This window comes from Theobroma cacao, chromosome 1, assembly GCF_053813885.1.
Source record: "Theobroma cacao isolate CCN51 chromosome 1, ASM5381388v1, whole genome shotgun sequence".
Taxonomy (NCBI): Eukaryota; Viridiplantae; Streptophyta; class Magnoliopsida; order Malvales; family Malvaceae; genus Theobroma; species Theobroma cacao.
The window spans coordinates 34,905,950-34,928,325 of record NC_142639.1 but is presented as its reverse complement, the minus strand read 5'-3'; the positions used below and the strand labels follow the sequence as shown (position 1 = coordinate 34,928,325).

The following is a 22,376-nucleotide window of genomic DNA, read 5'->3' as shown; positions in this document are numbered from 1 at the left end:
CATTTTTCTTGATTTTGTTTAATTTTTTCTTTTAAAAAAACAAAAAAGGGAGATATGGAGTTAACGATGATTATAAAAATAATTTCTTATTTTGACTTGCTTAATTTGGGCATGACAAACTCATAAAATCTAAGCTACTCCACCTCTTCAATTTTTTGTTTATTTTTTATGTTTTTATTTTGTTTAATATTTCAAGTTATGTGTTTTAGACAGAAATTTCTTAGATTAAAGACTACATTTATGGTTAATAGAGTTAATTATAACTGTAAATATTTTGTGCCATTTTATTTTGTATTTACAAATTTTTTATAGATCTAAATTAATAATTTAAATTTAAATTTAGCAGAATTTGATTGTGATTTTTGAACTTAAATAAAATCATTTTATAAGAAACTTTAAGTAAATTTAACTAAAATGTAAATTGGATAAGGGTTGAATAATTCCAAAAAAATGAATATTTGTAAATTGTAAAAGTTGTAACTAAATAAACTTATTTTGTCAATTTGAGTTCAGCTCAGATTAAAAACTAAATCAAACTTAGAATATAAATTTTCAATTTTTATACTATTATAAATAGAAGAAAAAAAGAATTTATTTAGTCTTTTCATATTATTTTTATATTATCTTGTTGCAACATAATGCAAGTTATTCATTCAAATTTGATTTTAGGTATGAAATTTTTTTTGAAATATTTTTTATAGAGGGGAATTCAAACTTAATTTTTACGAAGAAGAGAAATTAATATATATATGTATATATTAGAATTAAATAATCAAGTAAGAAAATATTTATATATATTTTTTAACACAATAAATCTTTTATACTTAAACATTTGGCTTATTAATAAGAATATGTATCATTTACTTAAAAATTTATATTTTTCAAATATTTTTTCAATTTAGTCCCTCAACAACTCAATTTTGTTCAATTTAATCCTTGTAGTATACATTTTGTTCAATTTAATCCCTATGACGTGACACAAATTTTTTAAAAAAAAATTCTTAATCTATCATGTCAACATTGTCATGTCATCATATTAATGTCATGTGGCACTGCTATATCATCATGTCGATATCACGTTATCAAAATGTGTCACATTAACACCACGTTAGCGTTGACGATATCTCTTTTGACAGTAAAATTGGATGCCGTTAATAAGAAAAACAAATTGAAGTAATTTTCAAAATCAATTGACTAAATTACTTCGATTTTGAGTATAAAGATTAAATTGAACAGAATGTATAAGTACAGGAACTTGATAGATATTTTGACCAAATATCAATCATTCAATTGCACTTGTAAAACCATGTTGTAGGAGAGAAGGTGGTGTTTATAGTTAACGAAGGGTAATTATGAAAGCTAAAGATGTTGTTCAGCCTTCCTTTTTCTTTTTATCAAGTAACATGGAGTATTTAATTGAAACTAGCTCCTACCATTTTCCATGTATTCATCTAGTTGAGCAAGTGTTGGACTATTGTTCGCATTTATCCTGCTAGGTCCAAGGGCGGAGCTAGCCAATTTTTATTGGGGGGCTAAAAATGAAAAAAATATAAGGATTAAAAATTTTTAAAACTAATACTTTAAACTTAAAAAATAATCAAAAGATTCATAATATACAATAATTTTATATAACATGTAAATCAAAAGAAATAAAAAAAAAGACTTACAATAGTTTTATAAGTATCGAATTTTACTTGAAAAGCATATATTTCTTCAAGATTGAGCCTAGGACATTTTGATTCATATTACTCTTTTTCATGATTTAAACTATTGAGGCTTAATGATTCAAGTGTATAAGAATTATTTAAAACTTACTCATATTTTAATCAAACCCGAAATTTTTTTTTGAAAAGTGTTTTTATTGAATCTCTAATTGACCAAAGATTCCTAAACCACTCGAAAACTTACAATGGTTACTCAAAGAGAACAAAAAAGTTCAACAACAAAAAGAAAGGCAAGCACGTCAAACTACTAATATAAAAAACCTAAGACCAGATCCTAGTCAATGTGTAGTCAACATATAATATTTTTATTTTATTTTTATTTAAATTTAAAATATTAAATATAAAACTATAATGTCTAAAATATAAATAGTTAAATACGATATATAAGATTTTACACAATGGTTAAATAATATAAATAGAAAGAATAAGATAAAAGGAAACTTTACCTCTTTTTAATTTCACACAATGATGGTGAATGGCCTTCGCCATTTCTTATCCAAGCTCAGAAGCTTCTAAATTTCTTTTGAAAAATAAAATATATTTTAATGGTAAGTTATAGAGAAAATACTAAAATAAAAATAAAAGGATAAAAGAGAAAAAGAAATAGAGAGAAAGAGGTGTGAAACAACTTAAATTAGAGTAAAGTTGAGTATAATTTGTGAGGTTATTTTATTATTTTTTATTTATATTAATATTAAAATAAAAAAATATTTTGAAAGAACTATTAAAAATATATAGTAAATAAATAATTTCATAAATTTTGAAAGGGACTATAAAAAATTCTTAAAATTTTAGAGGGACCATTAATATACATATATATAATAAATTTTTTTAAAAATTACGCCTCTTAAATGCAAGGGAGATGATTTCACCTTAATTTAACTCAAATTTTGGGAGAGAAAAAAACTCACGAAATTGAAGAAGACTGCCGAGAATAGACAAATAAAATTTTTACCGTAATGATAACAAAACGAAAAAAAAAGTTACCACGCGTGCTTCTTATTTGCTAGTATAACTTTCAAATTATGTCAATGTCCTACATAAACATCATCATATGTATACTCAATCATCTAAGAAAAGAGATCAAAGAGCTTTGTCTCAACTCTCAATTCTCCTGTGAAAATTATCAAGCAGAGGTAAATAGCGAATGGAAATGTATGTTTCGATTTTGTTATCCCCAGATCTATGTGATAGCCCAAATTTTAGTTTGATTGTTACTATAACTTTATGGTCTACCCGTTTCATTTTATTTATTTTTATAGAGTTTAATTTTAATGTATTTTATATTTAAATTTTAATTTTTTTTATAAAAATGATATACCCTTATTTTTAATGTTAAAGAAATGAAAAAAAAAAACATAAAAAGTTCATTTTGAGCCATACAATCTACGTTAATAGACGTGTAGGAAGCTATAAAATGAAATTCCAATAAAGAGAGCAGCCCGACCTGCAACCTGTAAGCCATATCAGCTTCCAAGGACAAGATATACAGCTTGCCTATTTTGTTACCAAAATCGGGGTGAGGTAACTTTATTTTTGTTCAATTTTTTTCCCCTAGGTCCCTCTCCCGTGTCTCATTGTCTTGCCAATTCATAATGAATCCCTAGACAGTAGGCCTATGCACCTCCTGAAGAGGTAGTTTACCCGATTGCCGAAATGGGCTGTCCATCTAAACCACTGATGTAGACAAAGTTTGATCTGTAAACGTACCTTGTTTTCACAGTATTTAATGCATTTCTGTAAAATGTCCTATCAACTTTATTAGAATATTAACACCCATTTACACTTCTCTTTTCCTGATATGCAACTATTTCATGATGCGCAAATAGATGCAGATCGAAGAGGCCCAGCAAAACAATGCAGACCACACCAAAGCAAAAAATTGGCTTATTCTCCACTCGATAGATTCTGCTTTATAAATGCAATAGCACCTTTATCCTTTTACAGCATGTAATTTAATACATAATATTTTTTAAATTTTTTTTTAAAAAATTTTTAAATTATTTTTTAAAATTTTTATTATGTTCAATCAAAATTTTTATATTTTTATTTTAAGATAAATAAATTTTTATATTTTTATTTTTAATAAATAATTTTTTATAATTAATTATTAATTTAATTAAAATATTATTTATTATTATTATTATATAATACTAACGTGATATATTAATATATCATAATTAATAATGATGTAACATATTAATATATTTTTTTTTTTTTTTTATGTTTATAAAACAACTCACCATATATTAATATATTATAATTGATAATAACTTAACATGTTAATTTGATATGATCGTATGATTATATGATATTTTTCACTATCCATATTAACACTATGATAGTATCATGCAAATATAAAATAACAAGTAATATTTTGACTAATGATAATTAATTAATTATTAATTATAAAAATTTATTTAATTTAAAATAAAAATATAAATATTTAATTAAACATAATAAAAAATAAATATTTATTTAAATTTTTTTAAATAATTTAAAATTTTATTTGAGCATTATGTCTTAATTTAACCAATTTGCAACAGAAATTAGGTACACACACAAAAAAAAAAAAAAAAAAAAAGAACAGTCAAGTTTTCATTGTTGGAGTTGCTACTCATCAGCCATGCATACACTACATAGATTCAGGCATCCAGGGTTGCTGAGATGAACTCGTTCGTTGGTCTGTGTATTGTCACAATCTCAGTTGATGACTCTGTTCTGTTCTGGTGACAGGCGCAAGAATCTGAACGAAACAGCAATATGTTTAATGTCAGCTCTCCTTGGAATAACTGTGATAAACTGATGATCAATTCTCTGACTTTGCATCTCTTTTTAAATGAAATCGGAACCATTTTCTTTTCTCCAGCAAATTGTACTCCAAGTTAAAATCCCTTCATTTAAATACCTCCTAGTCGACAAGGCTGCAAATCATGCTACGAGCTCTCTTTTCTTCTTTGTCATTCTCTACAAAATTCCTAACTAATCTTAAGGATATTGCACCTCTTTCTACAACTTTCAGTAAGTTCAGCAGGAAGCACAAACTAAATATCCAACAACCTGAGATATGAATTCCATAACCACTATACAAATGTATTAAAGGGTTTAAAAAGAACACATACATTGGCCTTGACAAGAGCAATTAGATCAAAAACCCAAAAAAGCCTCTCTGTTTTCAAAATTACCAGAATGCACATCATCAATCATGACTTAATCAACAAGTCAGATCCAGAGTAAGAAACCTTTATACAAGGGAAAAAAAAAAAAAAAACAGTCTACTCACATAGAATGCGACCAAGCTGCAGAGTTAAGAAGGGTAGTAAACCTTTTTAAAACTTTTAAAAATCTCAAAAGGCAAGTCATCCAAAAGCCCATCCTTCTCTTAACATCTGAAAAACTTAATATGCTTCAATGATGTCTGAGATATGGTAGACAATTTAAGTTTCCATATTATCAGAAAAACAAAAGAAGATTTCATAAGAAAATTTCAAGCTTTTAACCCCTAAGGCTTAGATATTTGAAAGATATGCAGCATTAAGACCTGAAGTAAGAACTATGACAAACTTTTTTTAGAACTTCAACTACACAACCAACGAGTTTTTCCAGCTTTTGGTCAATGTCAGGATAAGACATTCCAAGGCTGATAAATTAGGATATTCTTGTCCAAATATATTTTTATTACCATTGCAATCTTCATCATTTGAGCGATATGATCCATATAAAAGGTTCAAAAGTGAAAACTAAAAACAAATTATTTTGCCGACCTATTTGGGAAACATAAAGAACAAGGGTCAAGAATAATTGGTTTCTTGAATTTCATGATGACCACAGGTTCATCCAGTTTCAAAGTTAAACACAAGCAATAGCCAATGCACTCCAAATAAGGGTATGAGAAATCAGAATAAAAACCTTTTAACCCCCTGAGTACCAACTGAATGTTCAGTCACCAAAATAGTCCTCTATACCTATCTATCCACAAATCCATGGCAAACATGAGAGGAATATTGCTCATAACGGTTAGGTTTTATCCTTTCTCACCCTAAGACTCTACAAGACCTACTGATTACTACTTTTTCTCACTTTCTATCGCTGTAATTAACACCAAACAAAGCAAAGAACATTGATAACATCCTTAACCAAATTATAAATGTGCACAAAATGCAAACAGAGCACAATTTTCTTATTTCTCAAATCCATATACTATAGCAAAAATGCTGCTGTTTACACACAAAAAAAAAAAACACTTCGATCGGCAACTCTCAGCAGTTAGCATTAGCAATCATGCTGCTGTTGCAACACAAACGCGCTAACAAATTAGCAATAAACTAATAATGCCAACAGAATACACATCATTGAACATACATGAGATTCAAGCATCAGCCCCATCTTTTCCAGCAAAAGGATTGTGAGTAGGACCAACGTCCTGCCCAATATGGCGCTGCACCAGCCGTTGTAAATCAGCCATAACCTTGTGCTCACGTTTTGCTTTCTCTTCATAGTTAAACATTGCCAATGCCCTCTTGTCCTCTGCACTGTAAACCTGATTTTCTTTCCTAATACGAATGGCATTCATTCTCTGATGTCTACTACCACTCATCACAAACCCAAGGCTCTCAAACTTTTGAATCTCCTCAGCAGAAAGACCCACTTCACCTCTTCGTGGGATTCGCTTCCCTTGCTGCACATACTGCGCAATAGCATCACCTTCACCAGGTCTCAAAGCACCACCGTAACTAATATGTCCCTCGGCTCTTGGCAATGGCGCTGGGCCAACCATTGGTTCATTATCCAATTCAGGTTTCTTCTGAGCCTCTATCATTTCTTTAAACATAAGAGCCTCAGCACTAATTTCAGCCACCTTAGCCTCATCTGCCTTTACTTTACTCTTGGCATCAACTCCAGAATCTGAGCTCTTATCCGAATATGAACCTTGACTATCACTTTCTGATTGTATCCTCTTCTTACTCCTCCTAGTCCTTGAATTTGAAGAGCTTTTCCGCTTCTTTGACTTGACACGATCATCAGAAGACCGACTCATCTCAGACACATCAGTTTCACTTTCACCACTCCCACTCTCATCGGAATAACTATACCTACTGTTCTTCCTGCTTCTTTTTCCTCTACTGCTTTTCTTGCTACTCTTATTTTGCCTACTCTGCTTTCTCCTGGACTTCCTTCTCCGCCTCCTATCTTCCTCATCATCAGATTCGCTCCCGCTCTCATCAGATTCGCTATCACTATAAGACGATGATTTCCTACTTCCACGTTTGCTATTCCTACTTCTACGCTTAGAACTCGACCCCTTCTTCCTCTTCCTAGACCTCGATCCATCGGATTCAGATTCTGAATCACTTTCCAACTGGCTCTCTGACTCACTACTTGCAGATTTTTCAGACTCAGTCTTGACTTTCACTCTCTTAGTGCTCTTCTTCTCTTTTTCTTTATCCGAATTGCTCTTCTCATTGTCATTCTCCTCAGCATGATTCTCCGAAATTTCATCAGCTTTATCCTCCAAATCATCGTCTTCATTCCTTGGCGGACTCGGCGTATTCTCCCAAACACAGAATTTCATTGTCTTCCTCATCTTCTGCCTCTTCAGCCTCCTATACTCTTCAACGTTCAATCCCTTCAACTCCTCATCAGATTCGGACTCCGAATGCTTTCCATTCCTATAATCTCTGTCCAGGTAGTTACGATTCTTGCCGAATTCTTTTGGCAGAGAGTTTAGGGGTCGGTCATGTACAGGGCTTCGTCTTCTAGGGTTTCGGCTGTCAGGTGACTCGGAAGGATGGCGTTTTCGAGGTTGGCCGCGGTTATAGATGTCGTAACTGGGACTGTGACGGCGGCGGCGATAATCGGTAGAATCATCTGATTCGGATGCGTAGCGACCGTTTTCGCGGTCAAAACGGTGTCTTCTTTCAGGTATTTCGACAGGGCTTCGTCTTCTAGGGTTCCGGAATTCAGGTGAACCAAAACGGTTGCGCTGCTGGTTAACGTTGCGGCTCTGATGGTCACGTTCATAGGCTTCGTAGCTAGGGCTACGGCGGCGGCGACAATAGTTGGGGGAATCATCGGATTCTGATGTGTGTCGGCCGTTTTCGCGGCCGGATTGGTGTCTTCGATCCGGAATTTCGACGGTGGATGTCAGGCGGCCCATCAGAATCTAATCAAAGGGCGTAAGCTATTCGAAGCGGTCGTTTTGTGTCTTGCTCAAAAGATCGCGAAAAAGATTATCCTCTTCGGAAAATGTTTAACGTCAAAAGCGAAAAGAAAGAACGATGAAACACTACAAACCCTTATGTACGGCTACAGGCTGCGCCTAAACCGACAAAGTCCAATGAGCATTCCACCCAAAAAAGAATAATGAGCCTAGAGGCCTATTGGGTGTGGCAGGATGCAGCCCAAGTAAACTAAAATCTGTCCAGCCCAATCCTTAGGCAGCCTCAAACTCAACCCCCTGGTTTCGTTCATGGAGCGACGATTGTCTCTATTTTTTTCGGAACCATTAATGGAGAGCAATTGTGTATCATGGTTTTTTTTAGCATGTGATCAAATGGCTAGCAAGATTAATAGAACGTGTGCACGGAAAGAAAAAGAAAAACAAAATGTTTAAAAAAATCTCTAAATTATTAAAAAAATTTAGATAAATTTTTATTTTTTATTACATTCAATCATATTTTTATATTTTTTTGTCAAATAAGTCCATATCATTAATGATTGACTAATTATCATTAATTAAAATATTACTTATCATTTTCTATCCACATGACATTGACATGATATTAATGTAAAAAAAAATATATCATTTGATATTTTAATATGCTAAATCAACATGTCATTTCATGATCAATTATGATATACCGTATCTTCGTTAATTATGATATGTTAACATGTCACGTCAACATCGTGTACTATAAAATGACAAACAATATTTTAATTAAGGTAACCATTAATAATAAAAGTTTATTTGACTCAAAATAAAAATATAAAGATTAACTAAGACGTGGTAACAAGAACTTGTGATCACTGGAGAAGAGTTATAGGAAATAAATTAAACATTGATGTTGCGATCATTGTCAATAATGGAATTAAAATGATGGAAGCTAGATTTTTCTTGTGTGATGCTTATGGTGAAATGATTTTGGCAAGTACAGCAAAGTTTAAGTTTGGTGGTAAAGTTGAGGATGCAGATTTACCGTCCCTGGTTTGATCATTAATGATATGTTGTAGAGAAAATATGGGAATAACATGTTAGTGTAAGCACTGCAACACTATATTAATTAGTTATATTTTATGTTAAATATATTATTGATATTTTATATAATGTATGAGGTATTTCTTTATCTATGAACTTATTTATAAAGAGTTATGAGAGATTTATATAGATAAAGTTTTTAAAACATAATGGTTTTGTAAATAAATTATAAAGGTTATAATTATGAGATTCTTATACATCAAAACCTTGTTCCTCAATATGTTTTTAGTCATTGTATTGTCAAGAATAAAGACATTGACAATACTCAAAAGCTGATACATGTCAAACCTCCTTATTTTGGAAATAAGCAATTGATCTCCTAAGTTAAAGTATATGAGATACTTGAAGATAATATGTAGATGCTTATTGAGAAACAAGTTTACTGAATATGACCCCACTATGAGAGTTCCATTTGGTATTTTACTCAAGTGTCTATGAAAATATTCTCATGTGTTAGTAGTATAAGTAATCTTTAGACTTATGAGACCATGTCATCTTATATGTGAATTGTCATACTTTAATTTCACATTTACGAGTCTGGAGTTGATTAGATGCTTAAACAGGGTGCTTTTGGGTATCACATGATGCATGGGAAGATTAATGAGTAGTCTAGAGAAGATTTATTACCCCAAATGATTTGAAAAGAACATATCTCATTTGCTCCTACCTTATATTGATTAAAAGTCCTTGGGCAAGACAATCTTGATATGTCAATATAGAAGCTGCAGGACTAATATGGATAAGTTAAAAAGTAGACACTGAGTCAGGCTTTCTATCTATCTGAGATATATGATGAAAGGATTGAATTACACTGAGATACTATACATTGAAAGGTTAGTCAAATCATATTGACTCTCCTGACATTTAGATGGTCATGATGTATTGCTAGATGTCGCTCATGATCTATAAATATAAATATAAATTCTTAATTGAATTAATTTATATTTCTTGTCAACATGTTGAAAACCTAATGAATCACACACATAAGATGAATTGTTGAAATTAATTTGAGTTCAATTGGATGTGATATAATTAATTTTATAGAGGTTTAATCTAATTAAGTATTGTGCTAAATCAAATATGATTTGATGGAGTCTTAAATAAATAACCAATTAGCCCAAGATATTTTATAATCCTTGTTAGATATAAAGTAGGTCAATTCACTCTATAAAAAAATCATTTAATCGTTTCTTGAATATACAGAAGAGTTCTGTTTTATTTTCTCATGTGTTGAGATAAAATCATAACCAAAAATAGAGAAACACAAGGGACTTTAAAGTTGAGAGTTTGCTAGCACAAACTTCGGTTTGGGGATTCACACACTCTGAGTGAAGAGAGTTCGGCAAATCACTGTGTAGATTACCATTAGAGGCAGGACAACTGTACTATTATGGTTTGATAAGTCTTGGTTGGTGTACAAAAGTTAAAAACGAAAAAATAAAAAAAAAACAAGGAAGACTCCGCCAAAAAAAAAAGATTTTTAGGTATGTCAAAATCTCTATTATGATTTTTCTAGATTAGTTTCAATTAAAGTGATCTACGATTCAAGAGATTAAAATTTTAATAATATTTTACTGTATATAAGTTGTCTTAACATGATTTAAATCCCCAACATAATAGAGGTGGAGTTAAGACAACGTGATGGTGGTGAAACAGTTAAATGAGAAGAAATTTTCAGTGCCTTAGGAAATATCTATTAAGACTGTGTTGATTATGTGGAAAAGGTGAATTGCAAAAAAGTTTCTCAACGCCCAAGGAAATTGAACTGGATTGCCCACTTATTGGCCCAGCATGTAGAAGGAATTGGTGAGGTTCATGTATTGTGGAGAAGATATGTAGAGGTGCCGAGCAAAATCAAAGAGTGCTTCCCAAAAGACGAGGAAGCTTCATAGATTACAAACGGGTGAAGGGTGTTGGGAATGTTCCTAGTGATTTGCATGGTTAAACAAGTACTTTTTTTTTTCCTTACCCTTGGTTTTTATCTCAATGAGTTCTTTCTAAGGGAAGGTTTTTAATGCAGTGTACTTGTTCTGGAAAGGGAACGAATGTGGGATATAGAGGTTTAATGTTTATGAAATGTAATTTTGTTAATATCTCGCATTTTAATATGTGATTGGTGATTAATAAAACACATCATATTTATAAAAAAATAAAAATTTATTTAATTTAAAATATAAATATAAAGATAAAATTGAATATAATTAAAGTATAATGATCTATTTTAATTTTTGTTAAAGAGTTTGAGAATTTTTTTAAGTATTTTATCAAAAAAAAAAATAAAACTTGAGAAGCGGAGTTGTTGTTGTCGTGCTTTCATAAATAGGAATGGCCCATCTTTGAGGCTGCAAGTCCGAAATTATTTTTCCGACTTGCCAGTACTTTATGATTAACGTGGATCTAACAATATTATGGAGGTACGGTGGACTTGGCCTATCCTAATTGGTAGAACATTAAACGCTTTGCAAGCTAAATGGGCCTGCCTAGTTTAGCTGGCTGCCTAGGTCGCCTCCTCCAAATTATGTAGGAAAGAAGACTTGGCACTAGTCTATGACTTGTGATCTTCAACGAGAGAGGATTGTTTAGGCATTTAATCACAATTCTCGAATATTTCCAGTCTTTATAAATGCTTGGCTTGGCCTCGACCATCTACAATACTGCAACCCTTTGCGTGCACTTCAAAATCAAGTTTCTTCGATGCTTGTCGCTTACATTTGTTTCTTGTACGTTCGCACCAAAAGAAGAGAATCATAAACCATAGCTTAGCTAAAGCCTAAACCAGAACAATCTTTGATTCTTGATGGTGTTCATGCTGCCATGTCTACACCTCAACAACTATAGTAGATATGGGCATACTTGTCACACCTCCTGAATTTTTGAGGGTTTTTTTTTTTTAATATTGAGATTGTTTCGTTCGTTATTATTTTAAATAAAAATTTAAATTAAGTAATTTAAACAATTATGATTTTATAAGAAATTTAATAGATATGTCGAGACATATATATGAATTACTTAATAACATAACTTGTTAATATCATTTGCGTTTTTTTAAAAAGATTTTATACACTCAATTTAAATTTTATGTTGTTATCGAAGGTGTGAAAAATGTGGCAAATATTGTACTAGCATATGTTAGTAATTATTATTGCTTTGCACAAATATACTTATTTCCATAATTGAATTGTGTTAAATGCAATTTCCTTGGAAAGAAGTTGTGATCATGATGAATTGTAATTTTTTTTAGAAAAATTCAATTTAAAATAAAATTTAATTCTCATATAAATATGAAATAAATAAAGGAGAGAAAACAATCTTTATAAAAGTATAGCTTAAGAATTTAATCAAGGAATTAAAAAAAAATTTTTGAATTTAATACTACATATTGGTAGTTGATGTCATGTATAAAAGTGGTTAGAATTTCCACGTATGTTATTCGTTTTTGAAATTGAACTCTAACACAATCCGAGTGAAGCTTGATATTCAATTTAGGCAGACAAGAAAGAAATTGTGCGGAAATATGGAGGGAAAATGAAAAGGAGGGTTCAACTTGAAAAGACAATCTTACCCATCCTACTACCTTCGATTGGAGCCTGGTACCTTAGTACATACAACCACCGATGAGCCGTAATAACGAAAAGCCCGAGACCTTAAAGAAATCCCCATCCTCTCTCTCTCTCTCTCTCTCTCTCTCTCTAAAACCCCAATCTCTGAAGCACCATGGCAATGACTTTCCGGCATTCTTTTTCGATATTGCAGTACGACGCCGTTGGGGTTTAGGATTCCGTTCACTGTGCTGCATTGGTAAGGTTTGTGATCACTTTCCGGTTTTGATACAACTCTTTGGTACAATTTTTTTTTTTTTATAGATTTCTTTTGGTTTTTAAATCCCAGGCTCTTGATTTTAAAGTATTCTGAGATCCTGCTGAGTAATTTGGGCAGTGAAGTTTTTCTGTGGCCCAAGTGAAACCAATGGGGGCTTCTTTACTTGTTTTGTTTTGGTATGTTTCCAGTTAAATGGTTCTGTGAGCAAAAAAAATAAAAAAAGACGAACCCTTTCGACGCTAGGGTTTTGCAAGAGATGGAAGGGGGCTTAGGATCTGGCCATGGGAAACCTGAGGAAGATAAGGTTTTGCCAAGCCAAGACACTGAGGAAAATACAGGGGATGATTTGAAGCAAAAGGGTTTTGATTTGAATGATGAGCCGTTAGTTTCTTCTCTGAAAGAGGTTGACATTGAGAAAAAGGAGGAGATTGAAGAATGTAGGGGAGATGGCGAGGTGGGTAATCAAAAAGTTGGTGAACTGAATGAGAATGAGAGGAAAAAGAGTAGGGTGGAGGATGGTGAAGATAATAAAGAGGATGATAGCGTGAAGAAAAAGTTTAAGGGGGAAGGTTTAGAAGGCAAAGTGCAGTTTTCTCGGAGGGTTTTGCGGTCAAGGTTTGCAGTGAAAAATGGGAGTGAGAAGGACAGTAATAAGGGCGAGAGTGGAGGCAACAAAACTGGAGATAGCAATGGTTGTGAGAAGAAAACAGTTGAGGTGGTTAAGGAAGAGAATGATCACTCTCACGGTGAGGCAAAGGAAGCAAAGAGAAATCCTGGGAGGAGACCCGGGATGAAGTGCAGTGATGGGGATGAAAGGAAAGCTGTTAGTGTAGATAGGGGACTGAGCAATCACTCTGATGGCGGTAAAGTGGGGAAGAAGGCAAAGCGCAAGCGTGGGAGACCTCCCAAGTTTCACGGAAATAATGGGTTTGAGAATAAGGCAGTTGAGCTGCAAGTGGGAGAGAGTGATCACTTAGATGGTGAAATGAGGAAGGAGTTTAAGCATAAGCGTGGGAGACCACCCAAGGTGCCTGGGAAAGGTGGGTTTGAGAAGAAAACTGTTGAGATGGAAGCACGAGAGAATGATCACTTAGATGGTGAAGTGAGGAAGGAGCTTAAGCATAAGCGTGGGAGACCACCCAAGGTGCTGGGGAATGGTGGGTTTGACAAGAAAGCAGTTAAGATGGAAGCAGGAGAGAATGATCACTTTGGTGGTGATGTGAGTAAGCAGTCAAAGCGTAAGCGTGGGAGACCGCCAAAGGTGCAGGTGAATGGTGGGTTTGAGAAGACGGTGGTTAAGGTGGGAGCAGTAGAGAGTGATCAGTCTGATGGTGAGGGGAGTAAGGAGTCAAAGCATAAACGTGGCAGACCAACCAAGGTGCAGAGGGATCAGGGGATTGAGAAGAAGGCAGTCGAGGTCAAAGCAAGAGAGAGTTATCATTCTGATGTTGAGACAAGGAAGGAGGCAAAGTATAAGCATGGAGGACCACCCATGATGCACAGCAACAATGGGTTTGAGATGAAAGTTGTTGAGGTGAAAATGGGAGAGGGTGATCATTTTGATTGTGAGTTAAGGAAGGAGGTGAAGAATAAGCGTGGGAGACCACCCAAAGTACGGAGTGGTGATGGGTTAGAGAAGAAATGGGTTGAGTTGGACAGGGAAGGGAGTGATCACAATAATGCCAAGTTAAGGAAAGGCGTCATCCGTAAGCGTGGAAGACCACCCAAGCTGCAGGTTGGTGACGAGGCTTTGGAGGGGAAGCTTATTGATGGGAGAAAAAAGTTGGGTGGGTTAAGAAGGGGCAGAAAGAAGTCGAGTGGGAGTTTGAAGTTTAATGTGCCAGCTAATACTTCATATTCAGAGAAGAGATTAATTGGGAAAGAATCAAATATGAAGAGGTATGTATCTGCTAATAAGGTAAGGTTTGAGTATGTGGAAAAGAATGAAAGCAAGGCTTCGCTGATGTTGAGACCTAAGGTTGTGATGAAAAGTAAGGAAATGAGGGTGAAGAAAGCAGGGGATTCTAAACAGAGGGATGAAGTGGAACAGAGAAGGTCAGATGCAAAACGGGCTGTGAGAGATCGAATAGTCAAGCTGCTGAAAGCGGCAGGTTGGACAATTGATTACAGGCCTAGGAGTAATAGACAGTACAATGATGCAGTGTATGTTAATCCTGAAGGAAAGACTCACTGGTCAGTTACCTTGGCTTACAGGATGCTCAAAAAGTATTATGAGAGTGATGATAGTGTCTCTGAGGTTAGTCCCAATGGTTTCATATTTACTCCAATTCCAGAAGAGGATCTTAGCATCCTAACGAGAGTAGTGCGGAAGAAAAGGCTAGGCAAAAAGAAGCCAAAATCAGAAGATGATGATATGTTGGATGATGGAAAAGGTGAAAGGAAAATGTATAAACGAAAAAATAAATGGAAGGGCAATGGGGACAAGGAGCATTTAAAGAGAAAGAAAAGGCAGAAGCTGCTGAAAGAGAAATTTTTGCTTCATGAAGAGGATAATTCAGATGGTACATTACAAAAGGCAACACAAGCATCAGGCAAGAAGAGTAAGTTTCAGCAGACACAAAAAAAAGGTCAGTATGCTTTGTTGGTCCGCAACTCAATGGGTGGAGCTGAATCTGACAATGATGGCTATGTACTATATGATGGAAAGCGAACTGTGCTTGCTTGGATGATTGATTTGGGTACTGTGCCACAGGATGGGAAGGTGGAATATTTGATCCAAAGAAGAACACGTACAACTCGTGAGGGTAAGTCTGGTAGGATAACAAGGGATGGCATCCAATGCAACTGTTGTAGTGTTGTCTTCACTGTTGCAGAATTTGAGACTCATGCAGGGAGCAAACTCCATCAGCCTTTTCTGAATATATGTTTAGAAACCGGAACTCCCCTCCTGCAATGCTTGTTAGATGCATGGAACAAACTGCAGCAGTCTAATTGTAAGGGCTTCCATTATGTAGATTTTGGTGGTGAAGACCCAAATGATGATACCTGTGGTATCTGTGGGGATGGTGGTGACTTGATCTGTTGTGATAGTTGCCCGTCAACATTCCATCAAAGCTGCTTAGATATTAAAGTAAATATTTGTTGCTATATGGCTTTATTATTACATGCATGATGCATATGGAATCTAGACCTTATTCCCTTTCCCACCTTTAATTTCTCTGTGGAGTTATTTTGGTTCTGGAGCACATGGAAGAAAAGTAAAAGGCTTAACAATTTTGTTTTACATTGTCATTCCTATTTAGTAGACACCGTAAGATCTCTAATTGATGATGGGAGATTGAGTGCATAAAGATGTGAATAAATTTGTGTATGTTCATTTTAACACTTTATTCTTTAAGGCCAAACACAAAATCCTGCTACAATACTGGTTATTCTTTTGGTTTACTAAAGTCTGACTGAGCTTTACCTTTGGGTTCATGCTTTGTTTTCCTCTGCTTTGCTCTGGGCCTTGATAATGTAGGGCAAAGATTTACTAAACTTGGGAGCAAGAAACATTGACTAAAACTTCTGGTCAGAATTCTTTGATGAATGCTTTTAGATAGGCAATTCTTTGTTGAATTTTCTTCACAGTTACAAATTATTTGTCAAAAGTAGCCAGAAAGGAAAACCGTGTCTGAAATTCTGCTTACATCTATCTTTTTGCAGTTACATGTAGAAGTAGATTTTAAGTTTCCTTTAAATCTTGATAGTGAGTAATCTATTCTTTTTTCTCATTTCTTTTCTTTGCCTCAGGCATTCCCGTCAGGTAACTGGCACTGTGTCTACTGTGCATGCAAATATTGTGGGATGGTTGGAAATGCGTTACAAAGGGACAAAGATGAGGAGATAGATCCTGCAGTACTTACATGCCATTTATGTGAAGAAAAATGTATTTGTCTTGTCTTTGTTAAATTCCAAGTTGTGTTTTTTATATGTCGATGCCCTTGGCAATATTTTAACTTTTTTTGTTGTCACTCTTGTTGTTATTGCTATTATATGCTATTCATTTGACAAGGATCTTTTCTTTTTGTAGATCATCAACCATGTATTCAGACAATGGATGCTTTAGATGATGAGTCTAGTGGTGCATCCTTTTGTGGGAAGAAATGCAAAGAGGTATATTTTTAGTTGGCCATTGATGTAATTCTACAGTGGGGAATTTATAGTTGTTTGCTAGATTTGCAAATGAAGTTGTAATTGCCATTTATTGCATCAATTAAGTTATTTTTGCTGGTATGAAATGATTGTGGTTTTCACCTTGTCAAATGTAAGCGTTTTTGTGTCTCTGTCATAACTAGAAGTGTAATTTTGTATCTAGCACAAAATTTTCAGTCAATCCTCTATATTGATACCAAGTTGTGCGCCACATTTAGCAAGAGTGGGAAGGGAGGCCTATACTCCTATTGTGTGCATTCAACCAGTCTCTGGCTCTCTTTGGGAGCTACACACATGCATACAAGTTTTTCTTCAACTTGAATAAGGAAATTTTCACAACAACACCTCTCTTTTGAAATGAAGGGGGAAAATGTTTGCTGTTTTTTGTGTTTTGAAGTTGATCTTGAAGTTTCTGTTTTTGCAGTTGTTTGAGAGACTTCAGACGCTAATTGGGGTTAAACATCAAATGCCAGAAGGCTTCTCATGGACTCTTCTTCACCGTTTTGATATCAGTGCAGATGTTTGTCTGAATGAAGCATATCGGGAGGTTGAATCAAATTCTAAGCTAGCTGTCGCATTATCTGTGATGGATGAGTGCTTTTTGCCTCTTGTTGACCACAGAAGTGGGATCAATCTGATTCATAATATTGTCTATAATTTTGGGTAAGTGCGCCTAGACTGTTCAGTGTGTACTTTAGAAGACATTAAACTCAATACTAAATTGTTTACATTCTTCAAGAAGAGTTGGCTTATGGAATTTCTTCTATGGCAAGAAAATGATTTGGAAAGTATCGGCTGATTATTGTGCCTGCTGCTGTATGCACTCCTTAATTTTTACTCAAATTTTCGTAATTCCTTCTGAGTTTGGCAACAAAGATGTAAGCAAAGCTGTCATGCTTCAATCAGTCCTTAATTTAAAGTTTGATATATGTCTTAGGAAGCATATGCAGCTGAATAGCAGTTATACTACTGCTTTGGAGTCATATTTTAGAAAAGTTAGAGCAGAACTTTGTGCAACTTTAGTAGGCCTTGCCCTGGATCTGCAGATTAAGAAGATGTAAAGCTGAACAAGAACCGCAGATCTTAATCTGTAGATAGAAACAAGCAGAAGAGTCAACATGTGTAGTGATGGCTTAATGTGACATTTAGACATTAAGAGTTACTATAACTATATGAAATTGTTGAAAGACATCAAACAGATTGGCATAGAACAGATAGTTTTTTGTAGTTGATTGGTACTATTCTTTTCTATGGTAATATCTGAAAGACAAGCTAACACCTATTTTTATTGTTAGTGATATTGGATTTTTCTGCATAAATTGTTGTTGCTGTGGTTTTTGAGATTGAATAAAATCAAATCATTCCTGTTTTAAGTGAATTATTAATCTCTTTTTTTTCTCTCTTTCAGGTCAAACTTCACTAGGCTAAACTATAGAGGTTTTTTCACTGCAATTCTTGAAAGAGGTGATGAGATTATCTCTGCAGCATCCATCAGGTAAATTTACTTTCTGTTCTTCTTCTCATCTCACTTTTGATCAATGCTTTATTCTTGTCCTAGTTTATTGCTGAATTATAAGATAGAATATGTTGAAATACTTAATATGAACATGGAAATTTCCTGTATGTCTTTACATTTGAAGAATGATTATGGGATAGCATCCATCAGGTAATGAACCAACTTACGTTTTTAAAATACTCTTGGTCACCATACTTTTGTTTCTCTGCTGTTAATTTCTAGCTTGTCTTTACATTTGAAGCTTGTGTGTTGATCCATTCCCCAATCCAAAATGCCACTAGCCCACCCATATGTGAATATACTCAGATTGAAGATTTAATGCATTAATTTTTTTTTATATTTGTAAATACAATTAATGGTACATGGCTGACCGTTACCCATGTAGTACCTAGTTGATTATTTGTAGTTTTGCTGATCTTAATCTGAAAATCCTGCCCATTAATCAAACTGTGTATGTGTTTGCCTAAATGCTAACAATTACAGTTATTTACTTGGGCTAATAGGGTACATGGAAACCAGTTAGCTGAGATGCCTTTCATTGGGACCCGTTATGCTTATAGGCGTCAAGGGATGTGTCGCCGGCTTCTTTGCGCTGTTGAATCTGTATGTCTGAATCAATTTCCTCCTTGTTTTCTTTCTATATGTTTATGCCTTTTATTATACTACTAGAAAATTAATTACATTTTGAACTGTTTTGGCTTAATTGGGCATGGCTTAAGAGAAGCCATGTAGATGTTCTTACAAAATTCACTGAAGTTCACTTATTGTAGTATTTAAGAATGTTGAAAGGAGTAACAGAATCATACTGGAAATAATTCATTGGCAACAGGTGTTTATTCAAAGATTTTTAAGTGTGTATGAAGAGTAATAGAGTGGTAGCTCTATGGCTATTTTTTTTAATGTATTTCATCAAGATTCTTGACCTTATTAATCTGTTTTTTTTTCCTTATTTTCCGGATTTCAGGCTCTCAGATCTCTGAATGTTGAGAAATTGGTCATACCAGCAATCTCAGAACTCAGGGAAACATGGACTTCTGTCTTTGGTTTCCAGCCACTAGAAACTGCAAGCAAGCAAAAGATGAGGAACATGAATATGCTGGCATTCCCTGGTGTAGATATGTTACAGAAACTATTGGTTATGCATGTTACGGATGGCCAGATGATGGATAATGGGTCCAATAAATCTGGAGAGAAGTGTTCAGTTGTGTTTGATTTGAATGTTTCTGCTGAGAGTCCTGCACCCCAAACAGACGAGAGATATGGCGAAGCTGCTGCTGTTGAATCAACGTTGCTGTATTCTGATGGCACCTTTAAAGATACATCTGATTTAATGGGTGAGAACATCAATCTTCCAGAATCTGCTATTGGTTGTTCATGCATTCCAGCATATGGAGAACAGAAAGTGGATTTTGACTCTCAATTGACCATACCATCTGAGGTGAAAATTTATGAAAGCATTATCAAACAGAACCTTGATTCTAAGCATGAGGGTTCTGTCAAACAGTCTGATGATATTGTCCCTGCTGAAAATGAAGTGTTAGGTATTGTTTACATGTCAAAGGTTCCAGGTCAGAGCGTTGTTACTAATGGTTTTAATGGTACAGGTCAGATGTCTGACGATGCAAAGTACACCAAGCATCATGAAAATTCAAAATTGCAGGTTGTAGGATGTGTTTCTGATTTTGATAAGATGTCCCTTCGGGCTGAAGTGAAAAATTACCATGCTATTGCCAAAGATGTGGCTAACCAAATTTCTCCATCGGCTCTCCCAAGTGCTCAAGATGTTGCAAATGGCCATTATGATGCCTCATCTAGTGACGGTAAAAGTAGTTCTACCTGTCACAGGATTGGTGCTGGTGCATCTGGGGAAGTATCGGTTCCACATGATGTAAATTCTCATCCTTCTTGTGAGGTTTGTGATGATACCTCCAAAAAAGAAAACTTGCAGCTTTGCGTGCACATGTCCCCAGAGGTTGTCTTAGGTGGTTCTGAGGTTGCCTTGACCATCATCTGTGATCCGAAAGAAACATCAACTGCAATACGGTCTGATTTCTCTGAAGGTAATTTAACTAGTATGGTTCAGAAGAATATGAAGTCTCCTACCCAATCTCATCAGCACCCTGTATCCAGTTCTCAGGTTGATCCCCCTCATGCTGCATCCTGTGATTCTGAATCTTTTTGCATCTCTAATTCTAGTACTGGAGTGGCCCTTTACTGTGCATCTGGTGGGGGTGAATCACATGGACCTGAGGTTATAGTTTTGTCTAACCAAGCTAGCTAAAGTCCTGTCTATTTCCGGCGGGTTAAATCAGGTGTCTTTCTGATGGCAGCCACGACGTAAGTTGCTAGCCTTCTGTAAGCGCTTGGTATTGTCATCCATTAAGATATCAGCTCAGAATTTTTTATGACGTGGGTTATGGAAGAATTAGTATCATTTTGATCTGGGATGACGATGGCTAAATTTAGGTTCATACTGTTTTTTTCTTCTCTTTTGCTGTGTACATTATAGGCCAATAGTATTCTCTAGGATAGCTTAACGCCATTGAGGTTTTGTATATTTTGACCTTCCCATGCGCTTTGTAAATGGAAAATTTAACAACTGAGCTATACTAATAGTCTTCTCTTTTGGCCTTTTGTCCTTGACAACATTAAATGCATCATATTAACAACCTTTAACCTAAATCTAGTTAGTAACTAGAACCTTGCAAGATTATTCATCAAATTTATGGAAGCAAATAAGAAATGAATTTCATGCAACTTGAATTAATATCCCATTGAGAAAAACTGAGGAACATGGTCTTATTATTGTTTTCAATTGAGATTCATTAATATGTGAAGCCTGGTAGCACTGACAAACTAGCTTGGAAGGATAAATATATTGCGTCATAGCAAACTTTTACAAATGTAAATATGTAAGCCTCATCTCCATATGTTGATCCTTGTTTTTGGGGTGTTGCGCTGCACTGCTTTGATCGGGAGTATTTAAAAATGAGCAACTTTAGCATGTCAATGTTTGATATCGGCTGCTAACATACTTTCTCTTTGATATTATTGTAGTTGTTTTACAAGCCTATGGCTAAATGGGAGAGACAAAATGAGTAGAGTAGCTGTGTCGCCTTCCATAATAATAAAATAACTCGAGATGAGTGATAAGGTTTATGAATTAATTTCACTTTTGGGGTATTTTGTAAAATTTGACTTGATTGTTTAGATATGAAAGTAATTAGAAAGTCTATCTTAAAGCAAGCGACACTTCGAAACGTCATTAAGTACCTAAACATCTACCCACTACCCCACTAGACATAATGAGAGAATGTGTTTCTCCTCATAATGTCTACTTAACGCTCTTTTGGCAACTGCTCTTGACTAATCACTCCTTCATGATCTATATATAGAGACTTGACAATTTATCAAGGATGCACTTGAAACTCAAGAGACTCTTTGAAGTTCTTTCCAAATACTCTTTCTTATTGAGTTCTTTCCTGTTGATTCTCCATCTTGCTATGTCGCTATAATTTCTTTACACATTTCCTAAATTTCATACATTATTACCTACCACAACACATAACGCTTCAGGAACTGTTCCGATATTCTTTTTTACTACTTTTAGCACAATTCTACTTTTTCTTTACCACAAAAGAAGAGTGCTTGCATTAAATAAAAAAATTTACCAAAAATTTTATAATATTGGAAAAGATGTACAATTCCACTAGTAACCAAGATGTACTCATTCCCACCTACAGCCAAGATCTATCAAAAATGATCTAAGCTTCTTAAGAGAGGATATGCAAGTCTTGGAAATAAGTGGATGATGAGACAATGTCCTAGTTTGTATCCTTTACTAACACAACTTCTCAAGCTCAACCTATACAGGTAGCAAAAGCATGACTAATGAAACCACTCTTTC

General features: G+C 34.4%; 2 protein-coding genes across 2 annotated transcripts; one reads left to right on the top strand and one right to left on the bottom strand.

The window, feature by feature from the left end:
• Positions 1–6,086: 6,086 nt before the first annotated feature.
• LOC18613329 (Ras-induced vulval development antagonist protein) lies at positions 6,087–8,008 on the bottom strand. Its single transcript, XM_018114144.2, has one exon. The coding sequence runs from the start codon at positions 7,879–7,881 to the stop codon at positions 6,094–6,096; it is 1,788 nt and encodes a 595-aa protein (XP_017969633.2). The 5' UTR covers positions 7,882–8,008; the 3' UTR covers positions 6,087–6,093.
• A 4,500-nt stretch (positions 8,009–12,508) lies between these two features.
• On the top strand, positions 12,509–20,660 carry LOC18613328 (uncharacterized). The gene is given in 9 exon segments (XM_018129953.2): positions 12,509–12,777; positions 12,868–15,889; positions 16,552–16,687; positions 16,832–16,914; positions 17,378–17,616; positions 18,362–18,448; positions 18,973–19,072; positions 19,434–20,486; positions 20,489–20,660. Coding segments are annotated over 8 exon segments (4,563 nt in total). The 5' UTR covers positions 12,509–12,777; positions 12,868–13,054; the 3' UTR covers positions 20,519–20,660.
• The last annotated feature ends 1,716 nt before the right edge of the window (positions 20,661–22,376 follow it).